Raw genomic sequence first — 24638 nt, 5'->3', positions numbered from 1 at the left:
CAACAGATACATGATGCTCAATAGACAATAGATGCTCAACATTGCTAATTATCAGAGAAATGTGAATCAAAACTACAATGAGGTATTACTTCACAGTGGTATCACATCAAAAAGTCACAAATAATGCTGGAGAGAGTGTTGAGAAAAGGGAACCTTCCTATACTGTTGGAGAGAATGTAAATTAGTGCAGCTACTATGGAGAACAGGATGGAGATTCTTAAAAAACTGAAAAGAGTTGCTATATGATCCAACAATCCCACTCTTGGGCATGTATCTGGAGAAAACCCTTAATTTGGAAAGAGGCCTGTACCTCAGTGTTCATAGCAGCACTGTTTACAATAGCCAAGATATGGAAGCAACCTAAATGTCACTCAACAGAGGAGTGGGTAAAGAAAGATGTGGTGTATGTATGTACATAATGGAATACTACTCAGCCAGAAAAAAGACAATGCCATTTGCAGCAACATGGATGGACCTAGAGATTATCATGCTGAGTGAAGTGAGTCAGACAGGTAGATATCTCATGATATCACTTATGTATGAAATCTAAAAAATGATACAAATGAACTTATTTACACAACAAGGTCCTTTTGTATAGCATAGGGAACTATAATCAATATCTTGTAATAATCTATAATGAAAAAATATTAAATATATAAAAATTATTTTGCTGTACACTAGATTTACACATCATAAATCAACTATAACTTCAATTTTAAAAGATGCATATGTGTGTGCACACACACACAATGGAATATTATTCAGCCATTAAAAAGAATAAATCCTGCCATTTGTGACAACACAAACTTGAGGGTATTATACTAAGGGTTTTATGCTAAGTGAAATATGTCAGAAGAAGATAAATAGCATGTGAACTCACTCACATGTAGAGTCTGAGAAAAACAGAAAGACCCCTTGAGCTCATGGATGTAGAGGACAGATTGGTGGTTGCCCGAGATAAAGGGAGAAGTGAAATGGTTGAAGGGATCAGAAGGTACAGATTCCCAGTTATAAAGTAACTCCTGGAGATACGCTATACAGCATGGTGACTATAGTGAACACTATATTGCATATTTGAAAGTACCTAGCAAAGTGAATCTTGAAAGTTCTCATCAGAAGAAAAAAAAATTTTTATACCTATGTATGGTGATGGATATTAACTGGTCTTATTGTGATCATTTTGCAGCATAATCAAATATTGAACCATTATGTTGTACACCTGAAGCTAATATGTAAACTGTATCTCAGTTTACAAAGTTAAGCTCAAAATGAGGTGACTGGTATCCTATGTCTTATTTTAGCAACTGAATACCTACAAGCAACTCTGTCATCTGATAAAGGCTTGATGACTCATTGACAATCCTGCAGATAACTTGGAGCCTTTATAACATGCCCTGCTAAAAGCTTTGCTCAAACCAGAACAGATAATGACACTGCCGAGCAGCCCCCAGGCCGCCTGTCCTGACCCTGTGCTCACCTCTGCCTTCATGCAGGATTTTGCTGAAAGGCTTCAGCTGTTTCTCATAGAGGATGGCGGTTTGTGTGTACTGGTGCCGCAGGGCAGTCCATGTTTTTTCTAACCGTGTGATCTGGAAGAAATAAAAGTGTTATAGCTTTGGGAAAGGCTCTTTTTAAAACTACCCTGGTGCTTAAGTTATGAAATGGATGATAGATGGACATGATAGAAACTCAAAGCAGTTGAAAGGAGAGTATAGAGAAAAGCTAATCCCTACCCACTCCCTGCTCCATGTTGCTTTCATGACCCATTAGACACACACACCTTTTAAAATAAATGCATATCATACTATACACATATTTTCCTGTTCCTTGTTTGGAAGTTATTTCACATAAGTACATAAAGAACAGCATACAACAGTCTTGTTTTATTAAGCTTCTAATGGTCCATTTATGCATAAACCATAGTTTAGCTAATTTCCTATACATAAGAGCTTTAAACATTTTTCTGTTATAGAATTATCTCAAAGATTTTGCGATGTGCACAAGTAAGAGAATATCTGGAGGATAAATTTCCAGAAGTAAAACTACTGGGTCAAGAAATAAAATCTTGGTAGGCATTGCCAACTGTCCTTCACAGAGTTTATACCGATGTAAGGATGTAGAATTATGATCTTAAGCATTTTAATGTTATTTTTAAGTAATAAAGTCTGAGACACATGGAAAATTGCCTAGGCCACATGATGCCACTGCTCATTTCTTTGGAATCATTTAGTCCGGACCAACATATGCCACTGACTCTGACTATCCTAATAGTCCCCCATTCACACCCTAAAACCAGCAAGCCCATGTCTGATGTCTTCTACATGAAACAAGGAAGGGGGGAAAGGGAACTAATATATAGGGAATGAGAGCCAATACTGTTAGGTATTTGAGGAATTTCATTTAATCCTCACAGTGCTCTGTGAGGCAGTATTTTGACTTCATTTTACAGATCAGAAGACAAGAGATTAGGTAACTTGGTCAAGTTTCACAGCTAAATGGCAGAGCTGAGATTCATTTCCTTGGCCTCTAAGAACTCCCTGTGTATTCCAAGAGGAAGGTGAGAAAGGATCACCATCAGCAGGTCTGCTGGGAAGGGGAGGATGTGGCTTATCTTCCTCCGGCCACCCACGATGCCACCATTTCTTCTCCCGCCCCCTTCTTCCCTGCCCTGAAGCATCCGCCTTTCTGAAAGGAGCCCTTATCTCTGGGCTAGGCCCACCTCCTGGATGCTCTCTCTTGATACCAGAAACAGAAGAGAAGGCAGCACAAATGGCTGTGGTCCAGGGTCAGGTTTAGGTGACCCGACACAGAAGTGACAGGACTCTCCTCTCTGGTTTTCCCTGGGCCTGCCACTCCCCACCACAAGCAGAGCCCCGAGCACTCTGGAGGACTCTGCCCCCTCACTGCTGAAGTGCTGCAGAAAGGGAGAGGATGAAGCTGCCATGGAATGGGAGGACCACCTACATAGCCATGTTCATGTGCTTTGGGGTAAGTCCCTAATTGCTGAGTTTGAAGTCATGGACAGCAACCATGTTAATGTCACAAAATTCCCCTTCACTACTCTCAGAGGAAGCTCTGGGCTGGGAAGCTATATGAAAAGCTAGCCTATTAAGTTCTCAGAATTATAGGCAGTTTTGGATAGAAGGAAATAAACATGACATAAATTAAAAACACCCAAATGAAAAATGATAACTCCTGTTAGTATAGCAGAAGTCAGTATATCATGAAAATACAGCTGAACTTGCTTATTTCAAATATTGACCCAAATAATTTCAGTGTATCTAAAGAATTTGAAAGTTCTTGGAATATTATAATGGGAATTGACCCTTCTCAAAATTTCCTGGTGAAAGCATGAAGCGTTTCAGCTTCTTGTTTGAAAGGTGACCTTGGTTTCATACAAGGAAATTATGTTAACATGCAGGATTTCAGAGAACCTGTGGCTGGCTGCGAAATAGCCAAACTAAATGAGTGGTGGCTTTGGTATGACTGGTTGCAGATTGGGTTTGTGGGACTGTGATCTCGTACTCGAAGTCACTGAGCATCTACCTCTATGAGGTCCACTTGGCTTCAAAAACAAATTTTCAGTTTCAACCCTCATTCTAAAAACAGGCTGTCAAAGCAGATAAATTCAAAGTGCCTGATTTCAGAAACTCTGCTTTAGGGGACTGTATGGCAAATGAGCCAGGAAGCTGAGTCTTTTAACAGGAGAGTCTGCTGTAGGTGACCTGAGGAACATACTTTGAGATAAACCACCCTAGGGATCCTCAGAGATCAGCTCCCCAAATGTCTTGGTTTCCTGGTCATAACCCCAAACAGCCTGCCCGCCCAGTGACCCAGATGGAAGCAGTCTTTCTTACACAACACACTTGAGCCAGATGTATCACCCTAACTGGTTCTTCAGGAACATCTGTTGTTCTTGAGGATGACTCTTCTTATTATACATCACAGAGAAAGTGTAGGTAGTCAGTGATTATCTGCTGTCTTTAAAAACAGAGCCAGAAACTTGCAACGCAGCTCTTGTTTGCCCCTTGATCAAAGCAGCTTTCACTAAGACACGATTTACCTTTTGAATTGACTAAAGTCACCTGTGGTTTGCCAGGCATGGACTTGAAGACCACTTTGCAGGGCATTAAGTACACCCAGGCCCACAGGGCTGCACACAGCAAGTGGAAATTTACCTGTGGCATTTCCAAGGCCTTCATGATGGCTGAGAAAGAATAGAGGTCCCCCATGGAGTCTTTCAGTTCCACTGCCACCTGGATGATCTTATTGAGGGTGGCTGCTCTCTCCTCCAGACTGCCCGTGCAGCCCAGAATGTCCACTGCAATGCCGATGGCCATCGTGTTGTGTCTGAAAGGAAGGAGATGAGCGATCAGGCTCAGGGCTAATAGGACCAGGAGGAAATGAAACCAAACTGGCCAAACTGCTTTGCACCATTTGCTGCTGTCTTCCTGAGACACACTGGCAGCTCACACAGTTAGGGTGCTGATTGCAACAGAGGGACCACCCCCATCAGAGTGACTGCAGAAGGGCCTCAGTGGGCATCCTGTGGAGAATCAAAAAGGACAGATACCCCAGGACATGGAGTGTTCAACCCTGGAGCAAGCGGCATGAAAGGGCCTTCCTGTGCTGAAGCTGCTCAGAAGTGCACGTGCTCCTTGTCCCTCTCACCATGACAGGTCCGCGGAGACGCCAGGTCCCCAACACACTGAGGAATCCTTTCCTCAGGGAAGTCCCTAAGCCCCCTGGACTGGGGGATGGAAGGGACAGAAAGATGAGATAATATGCTTGATCCAGGAAGACAACATGGATGTGAGAACAAGGGATGAGGAGCTAAGAATAGAGTGGCTTGGGTCAAGGGGCCAGAGAGTGAGTGGAAATGTGGACAAAGACTCAACAGTGAGCTGGCAGGATTTCTCTGTAAGGTCAGACCCTCATAGAAAGAAATTTTGTATCTACCAACAATCCTCCCTTTCTCACCCTGAACACCACGGGTCAACTGCGCAGACCCAGAACAGGAAGCAGAGTGGTCTTTTCTGTACAGACAATGGGATGGATATGAATGGGGTTGCAGAGAGGTCTCCTTCCTGGTGGCAGCAGGAAGCCTGCCTCTCCCTCCCTCTGTGGCCCAGGAATGGGCATTCCCCACCTTGGGCCAGAGTGAAAGTGAAAGTTGCTCAGTTGTGTCTGACTCTTTGTGAACCTATGGACTACACAGTGCATGGAATTCTCCAGGCCAGAATACTAGAGTGGTTAGCTGTTCCCTTCTCCAGGGGGTCTTCCTAACCCAGGGATAGAACCCAGGTCTTCTGCATTGCAGCTGAGCCACCAGAGTGGCCTTGGGTAAATTTCTCTCCAGGTACTGGTACGAGTGCTGAAGGTGAAGCGCTGATTCACAGCTATGGTCGCTACAATATGACTTGCCTCTGAAATTCTGGGGCCACCTTGTCCTGGAAATTCACAGCTAAGGATGATATTCCACGCTTCCTGTGCTGGTCTCCTCCTCACTCTTCTAGAGCAAAGAGAGGAGTGATTCATCTAGTGGCTAGCATTACCAGTTTCTCCAATGATTTTTAAATCAGTAACAGGCTCTGCTGTCTCTGAGCGTTTGCACATGTGGGTGTGCAAGGTGGTTGCTCAAAGTGTGACCTTAGGCTGTTACCTGACTGCTCCACTCCCCTAGTTCCTCATCTCTAAAACGGGAACAAGGGCTGTTGTGAGAAAGACTGTGTGTGTGTGTGTGTGTGTGTGTGTGTATAAAGATAATTAAAGTGCCTGACTCAGCAGTACCTAGCAAATAGCAGTTGTTCCTACACTGGTATCTATGTGTGCATTTCTCCCTCTGTATCTTGGTCCCTTTTGCCTGTCTCTCTTTCCTTTATCTTCTTTTGCTAATTTCCTGTCTTTCTTAATCAATGGATCTTTGAAATAGACTTAAAGTATATTTTTATTATGTTAAACTTATTGAAGAGTTCTGTTACCCATTTGCAAAGTGTTAGGGTTGAGATGAACATTTTAGCTGTTTAATAGTAAACTAACTTCCCATGTTGCCTTCAATTGATTCTTTAGTCAATGTTTTTTTCCTGTGTTTTAATGGCCCTTAATAAAAGACAGGTTCTCTATTTCTTTAAGACCTGGCTTTATATCAACAGTTAATTGGGTAATTATATCCATCCATTCGAACAACATTTGCCTCAAATCTCCTGCACACACTGCCTTGGGAAAAACAGCTCAGCAAGGCAAGTGTGTAGCAGAAGCTCCTGAGGTGGGTAAGAGACACAAAACATTTCAGAAGGACATCTCTGCTCACTCGCCTTGGAATGGGTGGTGGTAAGTTTAAAATGGAGGGGGGTTTATATTAGACTCTCAAACACAAGGGTATCATCTGATCCTGCAGGACTGCTATAACCTTTATTTAGTAGACATATTGTAATGGAGAGAACCACTCCCCAGGCCCTAGCAGGTAGATCCCACAGGTCAGTTCTGGATGGGGAAAAAAGCAAAGAGCCAGACCCCAGGCAGGCAGCAATCAGGAGAAAGAGGAAATGGATGTAGACAAGAGTGGAAGTCAGAAAATAGCCCAGAGAGAAGCCACAAGCCTGCTGACCTCAGCCTGCGCACCCATAATGCATGCCCAACACAGCTAATGAAACTGATAAAATTTAAAGGCCTGCAGGGCTTCCCTGGTGGCTCAGCGGTAAAGAATCCACCCGCCAATGCAGGGAATATGAGTTTGATCCCTGGTCTGGGAGGATCCCACGTGTTGCAGAGCAAAAAGGCCCACAGGCCACAGCTATTGAGCCTGTGCTCTGCAACAAGAGAAGCCCCTGCAATGAGAAGCCCGCACACTGCAACAAAGAATAGCCCTTGCCTGCCACAACTAGAGAAAGCCTGTACAGCCACGAAGACCCAGCACAGCCACAAATAAATAAGGCCTGCAACTGGGGAGTTTTCAGTCTGAAAAGCATCACAGGAGAAACAGGGATGCATGGCAGCACAGCTGGTCTCTGCTGAACCAACGACCATGGGCCCAGACCAGGAGGGAGGGCAGGTTAGTGGAAATGAGAAGCCAGGCCCCTGGGGCACGGGGAGGGAAGAGGATGCCTTGGAGAGCAGGGCTGGCATCTAGAAGAGTGAGCAGGGCAGGCAGGGAAATTCAGAAGTCAGACCTACCACTGCCCAAAGACACTGAACAACAAGCTGACAAGCATGCCAGGACAACGGCAGCAGGGCCACGTCCTGCCCTCCTGCCCCCAGAAGTCTCCGTTTGGCACTCTGGGTGCTTCCTGCGGGAGGCAAAGCAACCGAGGCACTGGAGCCATTTATTTGCTTCAGTCGGGTAACCTTGAAAGCAGCTGTTACCAACTCTCCCAGGCCATTTGAAATATAGTGTTTACTTTCTAGGGGCTAGCGGGAGTCTAGGACTACAAAGTCCACAAACCACATATGGCTATATTTATACACTTAAAATGCTGAAGAGTAAAATAAAACATTTCATCCTTCAGTTGCCACATTTCAGGTGCTCAGTAGTCCCCAGTGGCTAGTGGATGCTGTCAGGAGATTGCTGCCATCAGTGTTGTATTGGACTGCACTGTGACCCAGAACATCACAGAAAACCATGGGCGGGGATGATGGTGCTAGGGCCCCAGCTTCTGAAGCATCACTGTCCTCTTCTCAGGAGAAGCCAGGGCCCTGGCTGCCCACTAAAGACCACTCGAGTGCTGTGGTAACTGGGAAGCTGGTTGGAAAAACAGAAAACTCCAGATAACAAAACAGTCTTGCCCCAAACAACTATCTTTTCATGTGTATCAAAAAGGCCAACTTCTGTGATAATATGAGATTCTAGTCTAGTGCTTCTTAAAAACGTGCCCCGCTACTTCTGCCTTTCTAATTTCTAAATATCTGACGTGAGTGGGTTTTAATGGCCAGCCAGGGCCCTGGCTTTCCATGAGAAGAGGGCAGTGATGCTTCAGAGGTCGGGGGCCTGAGCGCCTCATCCCTTGCCCTCTGATCCCCCATTTGTCCACACTTCAAAAAAAACACTGTTCAGACCCTGTCCTTCCCAACTCCCCCCACAAATCCCCACTTCATTCCTAAAGCAGACAGGGGCCGCAGCTCAGGCTGGAGGGACGCGGCACGGCAGCCCCGCTCCGTCTGCCTGCAGCACTGCTCCCACCCCAGGCCAGCAGGGGTGACGGTCACCTGTGTTCCAGGGCTGAGCCTCTGCCGGCTTCTCCATCTGCCCATGGAGCAGGGTCGCGAACGTGCTTATCTGTTCCCTGACTTCCTCTTTGCCACCTGAGCTTCTCCAGGAATTCTCTGGTCATGGCTTCTGGGAAAGGCCTTCAGGGGCCCCACTTCCTTGAGCGAGGTGGCCCTGGGGCAGAGGGTACCTGGCCTCTCTCTGAAACCTGTAGCTCTGACAGCCTGTGGAGTTGAAAGGACCATAAGTACAGAACAGCACTACTCACCTTTCAATGATGTCCAGGCGCAGCTGGTGACCGTAAGGCAAGGTGATGAGCTCCAGCCCTGAGTTCACGCCCATGTTCTTCCTCATCTCTTCCGAGACTTCAAGTATCCTCGCGACCTGTCAAGAACACAGGTTGAAATGAACTGGACCAGGAAGTGGGCTTGCTGCCAACATGGAAAGAAATACACTAAACTGGGAAACTGTGGATGCACTTGACTTGTTGCACTTCTTTTTGAGCAGCAGCATCTGAAAATACAGTTTTAATATACTATTTGGAGGCTTTTGATACATATACTGGAATGTAAAACCTGGCAGGAAAGTACCTAGATTGGTCTGCAGATTTGGTGTTTCTGCCCGGCCAGAGAATGGTGTGGTTCTTCGAGCTTATGTCTAACATGGCTGGATCCTGCTGCTAGATTTGCCGCCAACAGCAGGACTGTGTGTGCGTGGAGCAGACTGATCCCCGGCAGTGGAAAAGTGGAGCTGCGTCCAAGTGCCACTCTGCTGCAGGCTCTGCCGTTCATGTTCTCACTTAATGGCAGGGCTGGCTCCTATTACCCGTAATTACGCCTCTCCTGGGCTCAGTAAATGCATTGTACATCTGGAAACTATTAGAAACATGTACGGCTATGTGAAACCCGAGGTCTCAAACACACCCACTTCTCCCCCTGAGAGGTCTTTCTTAAAGAAAATCTGGTTTGTTTGTCCCACTCAGCACGCCCCATCTCAGTTCCAGTGTGTGATCACAGCTTATTGGAATCAGGTATTAGTTAACTATAATCACAGCTTATAGTTATTACATTACCTCCAAATGCTACAACTGAGTCAGGGCATCTCTAAGACGGGGCTGGTGACACTCACAGAGCACTGATATGTTGATACTAACAGTGCAACGAGCAGATGTGCGTGTGTGCTAAGTCGCTTCAGTTGTGTCCGACTCTTCAACCCTAGGGACTGGAGCCTGCCAGGCTGTCCATGGGATTCTCCAGGAAAGAATCCTGGGGTGGGTTGCCATGCCCTCCTCCAGGGGATTTTCCCATTGAACCGGCATCTCCTGTGGCTTCCGCATTGCAGGCAGATTCTTAGCTGCTGAACCACCAGGGGAGGTCCAGCTAACAGATATAATGGGTCAAACCGTCCCTGGACATGTGGCAGGCACAGGACAATTCCCTTGTTCCTGTGGAGTTGTCCTCCACTATAATTATCCTGAGCATATGAACAGTCCAGGTGTCTTCATAACAGTCCACCAAAAACATCTGGCAGTTTAGCTGATATTATTAACCTTGACCTTTAACTTCTGTAGTTGAGCAAAGGCACCACCATCAGCCCTGGGGACGAGCTGTCCAGTGCAGACTCCAGAATAAGACTCAGGATTCATCTGCTCTTGGCCTCAGTTTCCCTTTCTCTAAACAACTGCTGAGTTTACCTTCCTCAAGGACTTTGCCAAGGATTAAATGACCCTAAAACCCGAGCTCTTTACAAAGCCAAGTTATGAATCACTGGCCACGTGCAAGGGGGAAGAATTCTGGCCTGATCTCTGGAAAGAGATTTACGCCTGGACCATGGCAAGGCAGCCCAGATGCACACCCTGGTCACCTGCAGCACACACACTTTGCTTGTTTAGACATCTGCCCTGTTAGAGGCTCCAAACCTAACACATTCAATAGCAATAACAAGAGTCAGAGGGTTGTCGTTGATTCACTTTTATTCTGGAAGCTGTTTTCCCCTCTGGCCTGTTTTCCTTCAGTGTAAACATGCAGTCCCCTGGTCACTTTCCTGACGTATTACCAGGAAATGCCAACACCTGGTTGCCCCAAGGCTGAGCTCTGGGACAAGGGGTCCTGAGGTCACAGTGCAGCCTGGATTAGGTCTCCTGGGAAAGCCTGGGGCCATGCTGCTCAGAGATGGAGAGGAAGGACGAGCACTTCTAGAGGATTCACTGTGAGCTGGACCCGTCAGAGCAGGATGACACCCGTCCCCATGAGACCCGGCTGCCTTCTGCTCTCCTGATCTTAGCCATCCTGGCTCTGCAGGGTCTCCTAGTTCCGCCCGCTCCTCATCTGACTGCCTGGGGAATGGCTGTGGTGACCCAGCCTTCTTCCCAGCTGCCAGGAACCATCTACGGAAAAATGAGGTCGCCGTCTTGGTTGCCCTCTGTAGAGGACTCTGATGGGCGCTCTGCACTTACGGGCCTGTCTCCCTCACTGAAACACTGCAGAGTGCCCTGAAGGCAGCAGAAAGAGTCCAGAAGTAGAGACTTAAAGAAAGACAGATTTTCCAGGCCCTCCCCCTGCGGACCTCATTTCCCTCACTACCCATCCAGAGTGAATCCTCCATAAACCAATACCCCTCCCTCCTATGGTTCTTGGCCTCTCAGTCTCTGCAAGTGTGCGCTGCCTGCCACCTGGAAGATGCTTTTGTGTTCGGCATCACCAACTCGTATTCAGGCTTCAAAGCTTGTCTCAGAAATCCGCACCCTGACCCCTCCCTCCAGTACGTTTGAGACCCTACCCTGGAGGTCCTGCAGAGCACCTGGACTGTGGTCCGAATTCTATGTCACTGTCGCTCCTGCCTCTCCCACCATGACCTGGCCTGACCTGGCCCACAGTTGGTGTTTAATCAAGGCTCAATACATAACACTAGGGAACCGTCACCCAGCCTCACTCTGGGGCAGGCACCGTAGAGGGCTTTAGTCTTCACAAGCACCTGGGTTGTGGCGCTCTTCTCCCTTTAGAAACTCTTGAGAGGCAGGGGAGGTGGTGTTAGACTCAGGCAGCTCACCCCCAGAGGCCAGGCCCTTGGCCACTGGGCCTGTCTCCGTCTAGCTTCTGCAGAGACAAGTGGGTAAGGCAGGGCGTTACCCATTCACAGGGTGGGAGCGGCTCAGTGGACGCCCACCCAGCCCCAGCCTCAGGAGGGGCTTACCCTGCTGCCTCCGGGCACTCAGGACCACCCACAGCCCCCACAGGCGGGGCTCTGGGCACAGGTGGGAACCAGCACTTGGGCCCTGGATGCTGCCCTTCGTCAGCTCTAGGCTCCCGGGTGGGCTGGTCTGGTTGTAGTTAGAGTCAGATCAGTGACAACAGCCTTTGTTTTACTTCTTAGTAAAACAAGCTCGCTGCTCTTGCTCTGTTGGCAAAGCCCTGAAATCAGTAGTTCAGGAAGAGGATAAGGAAATGAGGGAGGAAGGAAGATGAAACAGCCCCACCCTGGGGACTGGGGGTGGGCTCATGGTCAGGGTCTCCCGCTCAGGTCTCTGCCTCGCTGCCTGGGGGCTCCATCCAGGCCTCTTCCAGGGGTGCCTAAAAGCATACGGGGGGAGTGGGACCCCCACCAGGAGGACAGACGCAGACAGAGAAACAGAACAAAGAGGAGGCTACACATTCCTTCAGCTGAGAACAGACAGCCAAGGCAGTGGGAAGGTTCCAGACTCTGCTGTGAAGAGCAGTCGGGCCTCTCACCTCCTCCTAGACTACTACCAAGTCCTGCCTGAGAACACAGCGGGGAAGCATTCATTTCCTCCCAGAAATTAGGCTGTTCTGTAAACCCAGAGCCATGTTCCCACAAGGAACTTCCACCACCGAGAACTCAGACAGGTTCACACCAGGCTCCTGGCCTGCTGGTGTGGTTCTGCTGTCTCAGATCCAGGGCCTATTCATACTAACTAGAACAGGAGACTAAATCCTCTCCCTGCCCAAACAGGTTTAGCTCCCTCTGAATGAGGTAAGGTCTTAACAAGGAAAATTATCTGACCACTTGGGGCCCTGCTCAAGGACATCCAGCGAACCACACAGACAGCCCTTGTTCCTCCAACACAGCCCCGTTCCTGGCAGCCCCTTGGCTGTTCGCCCCAAAACAGCCAGCGAGTGCTTAATATTCCTCAAGACTGCTTTGGGAGGTCCCATGTGCCCTGTGAGCCTCCATCAACCAAGGAACTCCCTGGGGAATGCTTGGAGATTAGATTTCCTGCCATGATTCATGACCCAGGAAATTTATTTAGGAAAACCAGTTCCTCAATAAGCCCTGACCTTTGAAGCTAATTGACTTCACTGAGCTACAAACGAAAAAGGGCTTTAAATCTAAGGCCTCATCTGTTGCTCAAATGAAGGGATCTGTCTCCTTATATTAAGGGGTGGGCTGGGCACACCCCAGCCTTAAACGCTTGCTTTCGAGAAATTACTCTGAAGGATGAGGCTGTCTTGGGGCCAGCTATGAACAAAAGCCACCCATATCTAAAAGAAATGCCTCCTATCAAAAATGTTGATGATAACAATTAAAAAAAAAAATGATGACGTAAATAGAGGTTTATATAGTCACATGGAAAGACAGTCATGCTATGTTGTTCTATGAAAGAAAAAAGGTTTGAAGTGGTATGCATAGGCCTGTGGCATTTCTGTGGTAAACAAATAGATATGCATGCAATTATTTACACATCTACTGGCGGAACAAATGTTAACAACGGTGATCACCAAGAAACTGGATTTTGTGTGGTTTTCATTTTTTCTTTTCTCCTAATCTGTATTGTGTAATTTTTCTAAAATGATATCTTTTATAATTGTTTTATATTTTTTCTAAACTGAGCAAGTAACTTTAAAAATTTTACCCTAAAGACCATTTTCATAACAATAAAAATAAATATATAATGTACATATGTAGCATATAATAAAATAAAAACCACGAAGGCCCTGCTACTCCAGAAACTCCATTTTCATCTACAATCTACTCTTCTTTGGACTTGACTTCACCAGTTCTGATGGAGTGAGGCAGAGGGAGAACTGAAAATCCACACGAGCTGGGAGAAGGGCACGGCAGGGGTTGGGGGAGGAGAGCAGGGCCCTGGGTGGCCCTGTGTCCTTCTGTCCCAGGTGAATTTCACAAGTTTCCTGCCTGGGCAAGGGTTGTCACAGCCTGGGTTCCCACCCCTTCAATAAACCCCACACCCAGGTCATCATCTCCGTTGTCCTATGAGCAAACAAGTCACAAAGTAAGGCAGAATGAGGCCCAGACAGAGCCCCCTTCCAAGCCTCTGGAAATCCCTCCAGCACCTACCTTGCAGTCCGTGCTGAGCAAGTGCTGGGCGATGACCTTGGGGTCATTGTTGGTGAACAGTTCTTTTGCACGCTTCAGCATCGAAGTTTCCAGGGGCTTGTTCTCAGGAGGAAGCAGCTTCGACTCAAAGTCATTGGGCTTGAACGAAGAGGTGGTCTCTAGGAGAGGCATCACAAATGTGTCCTGGTCCTCCCGCCCTGTGTCCCCTGGGGCTGGCGGCGGCTTCCAAGGCCTTGTCCTGTCATCATCATCAAGGATCAAGTAGCTGGTGTCAGAGTTCCGGGTGCTCAGCCCCCCATTCTGCTTAGCTGTCAGCAACTCCACGTAGCTGTCCTGGGCACAGAAGGGCAGCCTAGATGCCCCATCATAGCCGGCCGCCAAGGCTGGGTTCAGTTCACAGTAGTTGGCTTCAGAGCTGAGCCAGATAGATGGAGACGGGGGAGCTTTGAGCAGGGGTGCCTTGCAGGGCTTGGGGGGCGGCTTGGGGCATAGCTGGCTGTCTGAGCCCCTCAGCGCCTCCCCTGGCCTAGCATCCGAGGAGACCCTCCGCACCACAGCTGGACTCAGAGTTGGCTCGCTACCCGTCCTGAACACTGGTGAGCTCGGGCAGGGGCTTGTGCCCACACCTGGGGACTGAGGGGGCAGCTTACCACCTGTGGAGGATAACAGAGGGTCAGAAAAAGCTCGGCTGTGAGGAAAACACAAAACAGACAAAACTAGAGTGACAGCTTCTGGCCCTCAATTCATACCCTAGAGTTTTGATTTTTACCCTCAAAAGACAAGCCAGTATGAACACTACAGGTCTGGTCTAGAGCAGTCAAGAGCATGTCAAGGGCAATGGTGGCCCCACGCCACTTCTTGGGGAATTCTAAATCCTGGTGACTGCCCACAGCTGGGCAGCTATGCCATTTTGTGGTCACGGAAGGTTATACAGTCAAAACAGGGAAATACATCGAGCTTGGAGGGCGGTGAGTAAACTAACCTTGCCCTAAGAAACATGTCTTTAGTCACATAGTGTAAAAGAGGGAGGGCCCTGAGTCACTCTCAAAGCCAGAGTGGATCCTGCCAGCTTTAAGGAAGAGACAGACACACATGGGGAAGGGAGAAAAAGATGCTGAGAAAAACCACTTTCAAGTAGTTCATGAAGGGGTGAGAAGAAAAATCACCCTGTGGTTCCCCAAGGAAGGTCAGTTACAAAAATAATGAAAAACAATCCCATTGCCTATTAACACAATTGCTTAGCTGGTTCCCCCACATTCCATACCATCTCACTCTTCCAGTTGTGACAGCAGAATGGAGAGGAAGCGGGGTTTCTACTAGGAACCCCAAAATCAACCCACTTACCCTCTCTCCAGGGAGGAGACTAAGGGGAAGGCGTGTTCATTATGATGACCACCAGTTAGCAGCTGGGCTCAGGGTCAGGAAACCTAGGTTCAAATGTTGGCTTTACCACTTACTAGATGCATCTAGACAGGTCAATTATATCCATGCCTCAGTCTCCTCACCCCAAAGAGGAGAATAACCATGCTCACCTTAAAGGCTTCTTATGAGGCTTAAAAGCTAGCAGACATTAAGCATCCAGGCTTTCCTGGTGGCTCAGATGGTAAAGAATCTGCCTGCACTGCAGGAGACCTGGGTTTGATCCCTGGGCTGGGAAGATCCCCTGGAGAAGGAAATGGCAACCCACTCCAGTATTCTTGCTTGGAGGATTCCACGGACAGAGGAACCTGGCGGGTTACAGTCCATGGGCCCACACAGAGTTGGACACAACTGAGTGACTAACACACACACAGACACAGAATACATGGGGTCGCAAAGAGTCGGACACAACTGAGTGACACGCACACATACAAAGCATCCGGCTCAGCGATTCGCATCTGGATACAGTTCTATGAACCCCTCAGCCTCCAGACGTGGAGTCTCATGTCTTTCCCAAATTACGTGACCAGATGGAGCAGGGGAGAGAGCCTGCAGAAAATCAGGGGAACACTGTCACCCTCCTCACCCCAAATTCCCAAAGACCTACCAATTGGCAGGTAACTTTCCGACTGGTGGGCTTTGAGGGACAAGGCTCTTCTGTCCTGCATGTGATCCAGGCAGGCTGGCTGGCTCCCACTCTTCTCTTTATTTCTGAAGCAAAAGACAGATAGGGCAGAAACATGTCATTAAATCGTAAAACCTTTAGGCAACGTCATGGAAAGTTTTAAAAAAAGAAAAAGATTGCTCAGAACGAGCGTGCTCCTGTACAGCCTAAGAGTCAAGGAATGTCGGCTGGAGGAGGAAATCACTGACGGGGTGATTAGTACATGACTGTGCCATGGGCTTCTTGCTGTGTCCCCAGGAGCCATCCAGTTAGATCCTAGGCTGCTGCTTCTGAGTCCTTCCATCCTGTTAAGCAGAGCAGGGTAAAGGTTTCAAGACACTCTCAGGAAAATCTGATAAACTGGAATGTGTACTTTCAACAGCGCCTAAAATTACTTACAGACCCAGGAGGAATGACTTGTATAACTAACACGCGTCCTCTGCCAAGCCTCACAGTGTCACAGTTAGGAAGGAGACTGTGGGGCAGTTTCCATTTCAGTGGAAAGTTCAGTGGAAAGTTCACCGTCCCCCAAATAACCTGCAGGATTGCCCAGGGAGGTTGTCATGCCCATTCAAAAGGACCCCACTGGGGGATCCCCTGGCCAGCCTCCTCGGGCTGAGTCCGGGAAAGGGCCGAGGGTCATCAAGCAAGCTGGGAGGCACAGAACACAGCATCGCAGGGAAAGTAGACCCTAACGACACAATTCACCAGCATGGCTCTGCCCCTTGCCAGTTCAGACTGGCAGTGTCTCTAATCGTGAAGCAGAGCGCAGCAGCGCAGGGAAAGCAGGCCAGCAGACCCTGACGACACAGTTCGCCAGCATGGCTCTAACCCTGCCCGTTCAGATCGGGAATTACTCTAATTAGCACCAAAGAACAGAATCTCTCGTTAGCTAAAACAGAAAGCACTGCACCAGTCGAGTTGTAAGGAACTTTAGTCGCCACCTCCAACCCCCAAACTTATGTTACAGAAATTGTGAAAGTTCTTTCCTACCTTTGCAGACAACCAGAGGAAAAAAAAACAAACCAAACAGCCCCCGAACTCCAGCAACAGAGAAATTCCAGCAACCCCTCAGAGATAAGGCAGGGCAGAGGGCAAATTCCAAAAGGCAGTGGCTTCAGTGAAGCGATATTTAAGCAGTGATCCCTGCCAGTAGTCAGACTCCGTGGTCATACACTGGCCTGGAATGTAACCTGGCTGAGCGCACACCTTTTCGGGGGGTGGGGGGGGGGCAACCATCTGGCCTGACGTCAGGGAATGTGGGGAGCCACTGGCTGGCGGGCAGGCGGAGGGGCAGGGCTTCCAGCCATCTTCCTTGTTGAGTCCACCCCACCCCCACATCTAGGTCTTTCTGGACCTGCAGCCTATGCCAAGTGTGATAAGGCTTAGGGAGCTCTGCTTTCAAAGGGCAATCCCCAAGAGTGGCTCTGTTAGGTTTGTGTTATCAACATGGAGACTTTCTAAGCTTTTCTTTCATTTTTATCTTAAAATTTTTTTTTTTTTTTGTATTTTCAATTCAGGTTGCTGAAGGTAGACCAAGGGGCCTCCCTTCCCAGCACTGTTTCTAGCAGGGGTTCTGTGGGTCACCCTGGCTCTGTTCACATTAACTCTCTACTCATCAGTTCATCAACCAACCCCTACTCCCAAAAGAACAGAAGATAGCATTTTAATATTAGGCTGGTACAAAAGTAATTGCAACTTTGGACTGTGAATTTTAAATCTTATAACTAGGCTCAAACACATCTTTATTAATCAAAATAAGAACCATTACAATCAACGTGTTTCTTTGCCAAGGAGAAATAAGTTTGTTTATTCCCGTAGCATAAAAATCCATGCTTTGAGATTCAATGAACTCTTTCGGAAAGCATTTTCTGCCTCCTGCTGGATGTGGAAGTATTTTCCCTGTGAAAAGTTGTTGAGATGAGAGGTCAGGTGAATATGGCAGATGAGGCAAAACTTTGCAGCCCAATTTGTTCCGCTTTTGAAGTGTTGGTTGTGTGACATACGGTCAGGTGGTGTGGAGAAAAATTGGGCCCTTTCTGATGACCAGTGGAGCTTCCCTGGTGGTTAAAGCATCTGCCTGCAATGCAGGAGACCCGGGTTCGATCCCTGGGTCGGGAAGATCCTCTGGAGAAGGAAATGGCAACCCACTCCAGTATTCTTGCCTGGAGAATCCCATGGATGGAGGAGCCTGGTGGGCTACAGTCCACGGGGTCGCAAAGAGTCAGACACGAGTGAGCAACTTCACTTTCACTTTTGATGACCAATGCCAGCTGCAGCTGTTGCAGTTTTTGGTTCATCTCATTGATTTGCTGAGCTTACTTCTCAGATGTAATGGTTTCGCTGGGATTCAAAAAGTTGTAATGGAACAGACTGGCAGCAGACCACCAAACAGTGACCATGACCTTTTTTTGGTGCAAGTCTGGTTTTGGGAAATGCTTTGGAGCTTCTACCCAGTCCAACTGCTGAGCTGGTTGTCGTCAGCTGTCATATAAAATCCACTTTTCATCGTGCGTCACAATCAGGTTGAGAAATGGTTCGTTGTTGTTGCATAGAATAAGAGAAGATGACACTTCAAAATGACAATTTTTTAAATTTGTGGTCAGTTCACGACGTATCCACTTATCAAGTTTTTTCACCCTTCCAGTTTGCTTCAAGTGCCAAATAACCGTAGCGTGAGTTCTTTGGCAACTTCTCATGTAGTTGTAAGAGGAGCTTCGAAGATGCTCTCAAATGGTTGTTGTCAACTTTCAATGGCCAGCCACAATGTTCGTCATCTTCAAGGCTCTCATCTCCTTTGCAAAACTTCTTGAACCACCACTGCATTGTACATTCGTTAAAAGTTCCTGGGCCAAATACATTGTTAATGTTGCAAGTTGTCTCTGCTTTTGACCCATTTTGAACTCGAATAAGAAAATCGCTTGAATTTGCTTTTTTTCTAACATCATTTCCACAGTCTAAAATAAATATAATGCATAGCTTCTTGCCAACTTTCCTTTTTTGGCAGTTAGATAACATGCACAAGGACTCTTCGCTGCATGAGAGACAAGTCCCGCATTAACCCAGGGCACATCACTTGTAATAGACGGTGGGGCTAGCTCAGCATTCAGTTCTCTGAACTCTTCTGCCCAAGATCCCCCAAGGGTCAGCCTGCAGCTCCCAGGCTCTCAAAGTCTTCTGTCTTAGGAATCTCATCTCTTCTGACCTAAGTCAATCACCCTTTCTGTGTGGACCAAGTCCTCATCTAAGCTTTCAGGACTAACTTTGCTCCCTAACTCCAGAGCTGTTGCTGGACATGGGCCCTTTGCAAGCCCACAGTCGCACCTCAGATGGAGCAACTGGTTTTCCTCCAAAGTCTACCCGCTCTGGTCCCTCCTGCGGTATCTGACTTGCCCGTCTCCACCTCCCCACAAGCAGAGTCTCAGGAAGCCTGGTTCTGAGCCTCCTGACTTTCCTCACTACTCCATCTGCATGGCCTGATCGTTCACAGCTCACTAGCTGCCTTCCTGCTCCTCTCCCCTCTCACCCTTCTTGCACATCACCGTTCCGTCTTGTTCTTAGGACACTGCATTCCCCATGTTAAGTCTCTGAGGCTCCTCAAACCCCTCAGTCTGGCACGAAAGCCTCCCTGATTTGGTGCGGTCATCTCCCTAAACCTCCCTCTGTCAGCCCCTGCATGGACAGACCCTTTGTTCCATTCCTCCAGTTTCCGCACTCTGAGCCATGCCTGCCCTTTTCTAACTCTGCAACTCAGGCTCTGTCCTAGCCCCCTCCCTCCAGGGGGACACCCTCCCCTCTGCAGCATCTATCCAAATGTCCCCTAGCTTTCAGACCAGCTGGGGAATCCTTACCTCCTTCACAAGGTCTCTCCTGATCAGCCTTCCCCTTCCTCAGCAACTGCACCTTTTTTTTTTGGCACCAGCTTGACTGGCAACTGGGCTTCCCAAGTGGCAGGATTTATAAGGAACCCACCTGCCAACTCAGGAGACCTAAGACACGAAGGCTCGATCCCTGGATTGGAAAGATCCCCTGGAGGAGGGCATGGCAACCCACTCCAGTATTCTTGCCTGGAGAATCCCGTGGACAGAGCAGCCTGAAGGGCTACAGTCCACGGGGTCACAAAGAGTTGGACACGACTGAGGCGACAGCGTGCAGCACAGCTGGGAAGTAACCGTGCACTGTCTTGGGTCAGCGATTCCGATGACACTCGGAGTCCCATTAACATCTCTCATTGTTCCTCTGCTCCTGTGGGAAGCTTGTCTGCCGAGCAGAGCTGGGCCCTGGCCAGGTGAGTGCCCCCCACGGTCCCAACACCACCCGAGGAGGCCCTGACTCACCTGAGGAGGTTGCCCCTGGGCAAGCCCTGCTCTCGGGCCTGGGTGCCGCCCACAGTGAGGCTCAGCCTCTTGGCCGCATCCAGTCTCCCCTCCGTGAGGCTGCCCTCGTGGGCCGGGTCTGGGGAGGAGGCTCCGTAGCGCTCCTCCAGGCAACGCAGGGGCACCGTCCTGTTGACGGGCTGGAAGATGACGGCTCCGCTCTGCTGCGAGATGGGCCGCCGGTTGCCCACGTAGCAGCGCACCAGGCCGGGGATGGAGTCGAAGCTCTCCATCTCAAACTGGTACTGCACGCGGCTGTAGGCCTCGCTGAGCCGCACCACCGTCCGGCGGATCTTGAAGTGCTGAGGCAGGTTCTTCCACTGGCAGGTCAGGACGAAGTTCCCCGGGCTGGACAGAGAATCACGAACCAGGAAGTCACCATCTCGCTGCATGAGGTTTTCTGACACCTGTGGGACAGAACGGTGAGTGAGGAACAGGCAAGGCAAGCTTAGCTGCACTACGGGCAAGCCTATAATGTCTCTTCTTCCTCAGTCGGCTCTTTATTTTGTCAAACTCTGAGAAGGCTCATTCATTCATTTATGAACTATTTGTTGATCACCTACTGTGTGGCATCACCGACTCAATGGACATGAGTTTGAACAAGCTCTGGGAGATGGTGAAGGACAGGGAAGCTTGGTGTGCTGCAGTCTATGGGGTTGCAGGGTCGGACATCACTGAATAGCAACAACTGTGTACCAAGTACTACCGTAGGCACTGCATTTATAGCAGTGAATGAAGCTGACCCTCCACTGTCTCAGAGCTTCTGTTTTCACCGGAGAGCTTCTATTCTAGTAGGACAAAAAAGGAACAGGTATGCTATGTCAGATGTTGTAAAGTTAAGGAAAAAGTAAATTGGGATGGGGGCTGTCCTTTTAAATACAGTGGTTAGGAGGGTATCAGGAGAAGATGACATCTATGCAGACCTGAAGGATGTGAAGTGATAAAAACTAAATAAGAAAATTTGTGTCTGGTGGGTCTGATTCTTTCTCTTCCTGCAACACCTGGAGGAGGATGTTGGTTGTCATCTATGAGTCATCCTCAGAGCCCTCTCCTACGAAACCCCTCTCCAGGCCTGGTGGGTGGGGAGGAGGAGGGCCTGCAAGAAGGTGGAAGCCAGGGACAGTAGAACTAGACCTCTGAGAGTGGCTCTGGGCACACAGATTATTCTGCGGGCCTGGAACAAAGTGGCTAGTCTCTCATCCCACAAAGTTATTGGGAAGGTTATATATTTGCATACATAATATATGAGGCTTCCCTGATCGCTCAGTTGGTAAAGAATCTGCCTGCAATTCAGGAGACCTGGGTTCAATCCCTGGGTTGGGAAGATCCCCTCAACGAGGGCATGGCAAACTATTCCAGTATTCTTGCCTAGAGAATCCCCACAGACAGAGGAGCCTGGCAGGCTACAGTCTATGGCTTTGCAAAGAGTTGGATACAACTTAGCAACTAAACCACTGCCACATAATATACACAAAGCACTAGTACAGTGACTGGAACATAGTAGATGTTAAAAAAATCATTAGCTATAAGGATATTGAAGTTTGTAACAAAAGGAGAATTTAAACTGTGTCTAGAATGGTTGTTCCCATAGCTAGTCTGCCTGGGTTTGCATTTTGGCTCTTCTGTGAGACAAGTTAAGTGGACAAGTTACACTCCCGTTACATCATCTGTAAACCAGGATGATATCTCCTACAGAGTAGCTATAAAGATTTAAAGGAGCAAAGTGTTAACTATGTATGTGTTAGTCACTCAGTCCTGTCTGACTCTTTGCAATCCCATGGACTATATAGCCTGCCAGGCTCCTCTGTCCATGGGATTCTCTAGGCAAGAATGCTGGGGTGGGTAACCATTCCCTTCTCCAGGAGATCTTCCCAATGCAGGGATCGAACTCAGGTCTCCTGCATTGCAAGGGGGCTTCTTTACCATCTGAGTCACCAGGGAAGCCCTTAAGAGTAAACTATAACGATCATTATTGTTACAGTCTTTAGATATACAATCTAGATGATGTATAGCTGAAAATTTATACTCATGGCAAGTGGGAAACAAATTTTATGATCATGATAAGGAGAGTGATGGTGATGACAGACATCAGATTTATAAACTTTGATAAGTTTTCCAGGACCTGCCAACATTTAATCAGCTAGCTCAGGATAGTATGTTACCATGGTTACCTTAAAATTTCATCTTAGCCTTAAAAATGTTTTCACACAGAAATTCCACTTCTTGGAATTGAGCCTGAGGAAATAATTATAGTGATGAACACAGTAGTTATCTTAAAGGGTGTTGGGAGAGTGCCCAATACAGAGTGGAGCAAACATACAATGGATGCAGACAATGGGGGCTGGTTGAGAACAACATTTTATAGCAGGAGAAAATTCCCAGGTTATATCACTTCTGTTAGACAGTGGGCTGCTAAGTTATAGGCAAAATGAGCTCAAACTTGATTTGGAAAAGTCTGGCAGGATTTATATCAAACTATTCCTAGTGGTTATCTCCAGAAGGGAGAATTATGGGTGAGAGTTTAGTTTGCTTCCTTTTTATTCTATTTTCTATAATCAATTTTAAACTAAAAGAAGAAAAACAAAGTTGAAATAAGAATTATTTCTTTGACTGTGCTGAGAATCTGCTACATTAAAAAAAAAACAACCCATTCACAGCATGATGCCCCTCCCCCACCCCCCGCCTTTCCTGTCCTGTTGTCCTGAGTGACTGACTGGTTGGATCATGTTACAATAAAAACTCAAGGAAAATTCTATACCTCAATTCTGCACTTATTTTTCAATTTCTATACTATTAAATAAAAAAACATTATTCATGGCTATGACCCAAAGGACAATCACACAAAGTATATTCTGGCCATGTGGTCGCTGGTATAATTCCTCTTCCCCATTTCTGGGCCGGGGGCCGGATAGAGGAGGGGTAGAGAATGAATAATTGCTGGCCCCACTAGGGTACAGGCGGCCTGTTTCTCTGGGTCACCTGCCCTGATGATACCCTCTTTTCACCTGAAATTAAACTACAGCCTTAAGAAGGAAGCAGGCTCCACAGGGTATGAGGCTGCAGGCAGCTGGCCAAGAGTTCAATTATCTGAACCACAGCCCAGCCTCATATTCCCCGAGGTGCCACCCTGCACGGCTGCCTTCCGCTGGGCCCATGTTTACAGACCACAGAACACCTGCTTTTCCTTCATCCCCTCACTGGCCACGGGCAAATGGACTTTGAATTCCTGACCTTAGCTCTTCCCAAGATCTCCTTAGAAACGGGCCTGTGTTAAGTCACCGCAAGCCACTTCATGTTATTTTGTTTGGGCTGAACTGGGGCTTGCTCCTAATGGCCCTGGGCACATGACCCTGCATGCAGGTGGGTACCTGTCGGGGGATGCGGCCGTGGTACCAGGCGTGGCTGCGCAGATCCTCACTGCTCAGCAGCAGCTCCTCCTCCAGCTCCTTCTTCAGCCTCTCGGGGGTCCTGTCCATGACGTGCCTCTCCTTGGAGAACTGCAACACAGGGTCCCCAGTCACCAGTGACCTTCCCACCCTGCTCAGACTGGCGAGCCCAGGCCAGCCACCCGGAGAAGACGGCCTTGCAGTCAGCTGCTTTGCTATCAAAGCGGTATGTGCCCAAAGCCCCGGTCAGGTAGAGGAGCCTGGATAATGATTACAATTAGCTGTGACCTTTCATTTCTCTGGCTGCGAGTGTGCAGTAAAATTTTCACCTGTACGCGGGGACTATGACAGCAGTTAGCCAAGCTGTTCCTTTTATCGGTCTGCTCGTGTAGCAGCTGAAAACATGGGGAGCAGGGTGGGGGGCACCAGGGAGAGAGAGAGGTGTGGGGCAGGAGGAACATCGAGGCTGCCTAGGGAGCTTCTTCATTCTCCTTCTGAACTGTCCTGACACCCAGCTGGGAAGGACACGGTCCCCACCTGGCCCTGGCGGGACAAGACTGTCCAAAGTGCTGCCTTGATGACCTGAACTTTTTGCTACTGGCCAACTCCAGTTTAGGACTGAGTTTGCTTTTAGAAACGTTTAGAGCAATTGGACAGAGTACTGTCTCCTGCATCTACTAACCGAAGTCTGAGTTTGTGTTTTGTATGTATTTTAATTTCATTTTTCTAACATTTTTTTATAACAGACTGGAAATTGAAACTGAAAGAACTGGCTCTTCCCTTCAAGCAATTTGAGAATCACTGTATCTAGGTCTTTGCCCAGCGGCCAGGACAGGAGTTCTCGGTGGGTAGCACTCACTGGGGTTTAATTTAGAACCCACGCCCACTTAAAACATGAGCTGAACTTGGACACCGGCCTGGTTCCCAGCAAAATCAGGCTCAGGGACTATGGCTGAAGGTCATACAAGAAGGAAAAGGTCATGTCCTTGTATTTTCTCAATTTGCCCAGCTTGGCCTCAAAAGCCTGTAGGAATCACAAAACTATCCTCATCATTCTGCCCTGCACCTTAGCAAGGAAACAGCCCCCAAACTGCCTTCACTCAAGGAAAAGACTGGCGGCTTCCATGGTGGCTTAGTGGTAAAGAATCCACCTGCCAATTCAGGAGACACAGGTTTGATCCCTGATCTGGGGAGTTCCCGCAGGCCGCAGAGCAACTAAGCCCACGTGGCACAACTATTGAGCTAGTGTTCTAGAGCCTAGGAACCTCAGCTAC

The 24638-nt window shown here is 48.2% G+C and overlaps 1 protein-coding gene across 5 annotated transcripts in view; it reads right to left on the bottom strand.

Moving 5' to 3' along the window:
- Positions 1–24638, bottom strand: part of BCAR3 (BCAR3 adaptor protein, NSP family member) — a 218909-nt gene that overhangs the window by 5200 nt on the left and 189071 nt on the right. For 4 of the 5 annotated variants that reach the window (XM_043460603.1, XM_043460604.1, XM_043460602.1 and 1 more), the window contains 7 exons: positions 23347–23475; positions 19940–20385; positions 15546–15649; positions 13520–14172; positions 8472–8587; positions 4179–4350; positions 1478–1589 (listed from right to left, as the gene is read on the bottom strand). In XM_043460603.1, the coding sequence (XP_043316538.1) occupies positions 1478–1589; positions 4179–4350; positions 8472–8587; positions 13520–14172; positions 15546–15649; positions 19940–20385; positions 23347–23475 (1732 nt within the window). Of the gene's footprint in view, positions 1–1477; positions 1590–4178; positions 4351–8471; positions 8588–13519; positions 14173–15545; positions 15650–16595; positions 17065–19939; positions 20386–23346; positions 23476–24638 lie in introns of those variants that run through there. The other variant, XM_043460606.1, reaches the window with a different exon arrangement.

The sequence above is a fragment of the Cervus canadensis genome, chromosome 2 (genome assembly GCF_019320065.1).
Source record: "Cervus canadensis isolate Bull #8, Minnesota chromosome 2, ASM1932006v1, whole genome shotgun sequence".
NCBI classification, from domain to species: domain Eukaryota; kingdom Metazoa; phylum Chordata; class Mammalia; order Artiodactyla; family Cervidae; genus Cervus; species Cervus canadensis.
Note: the sequence above shows the minus strand (reverse complement) of the source record. Positions and strands in the feature narration are given on the sequence as shown.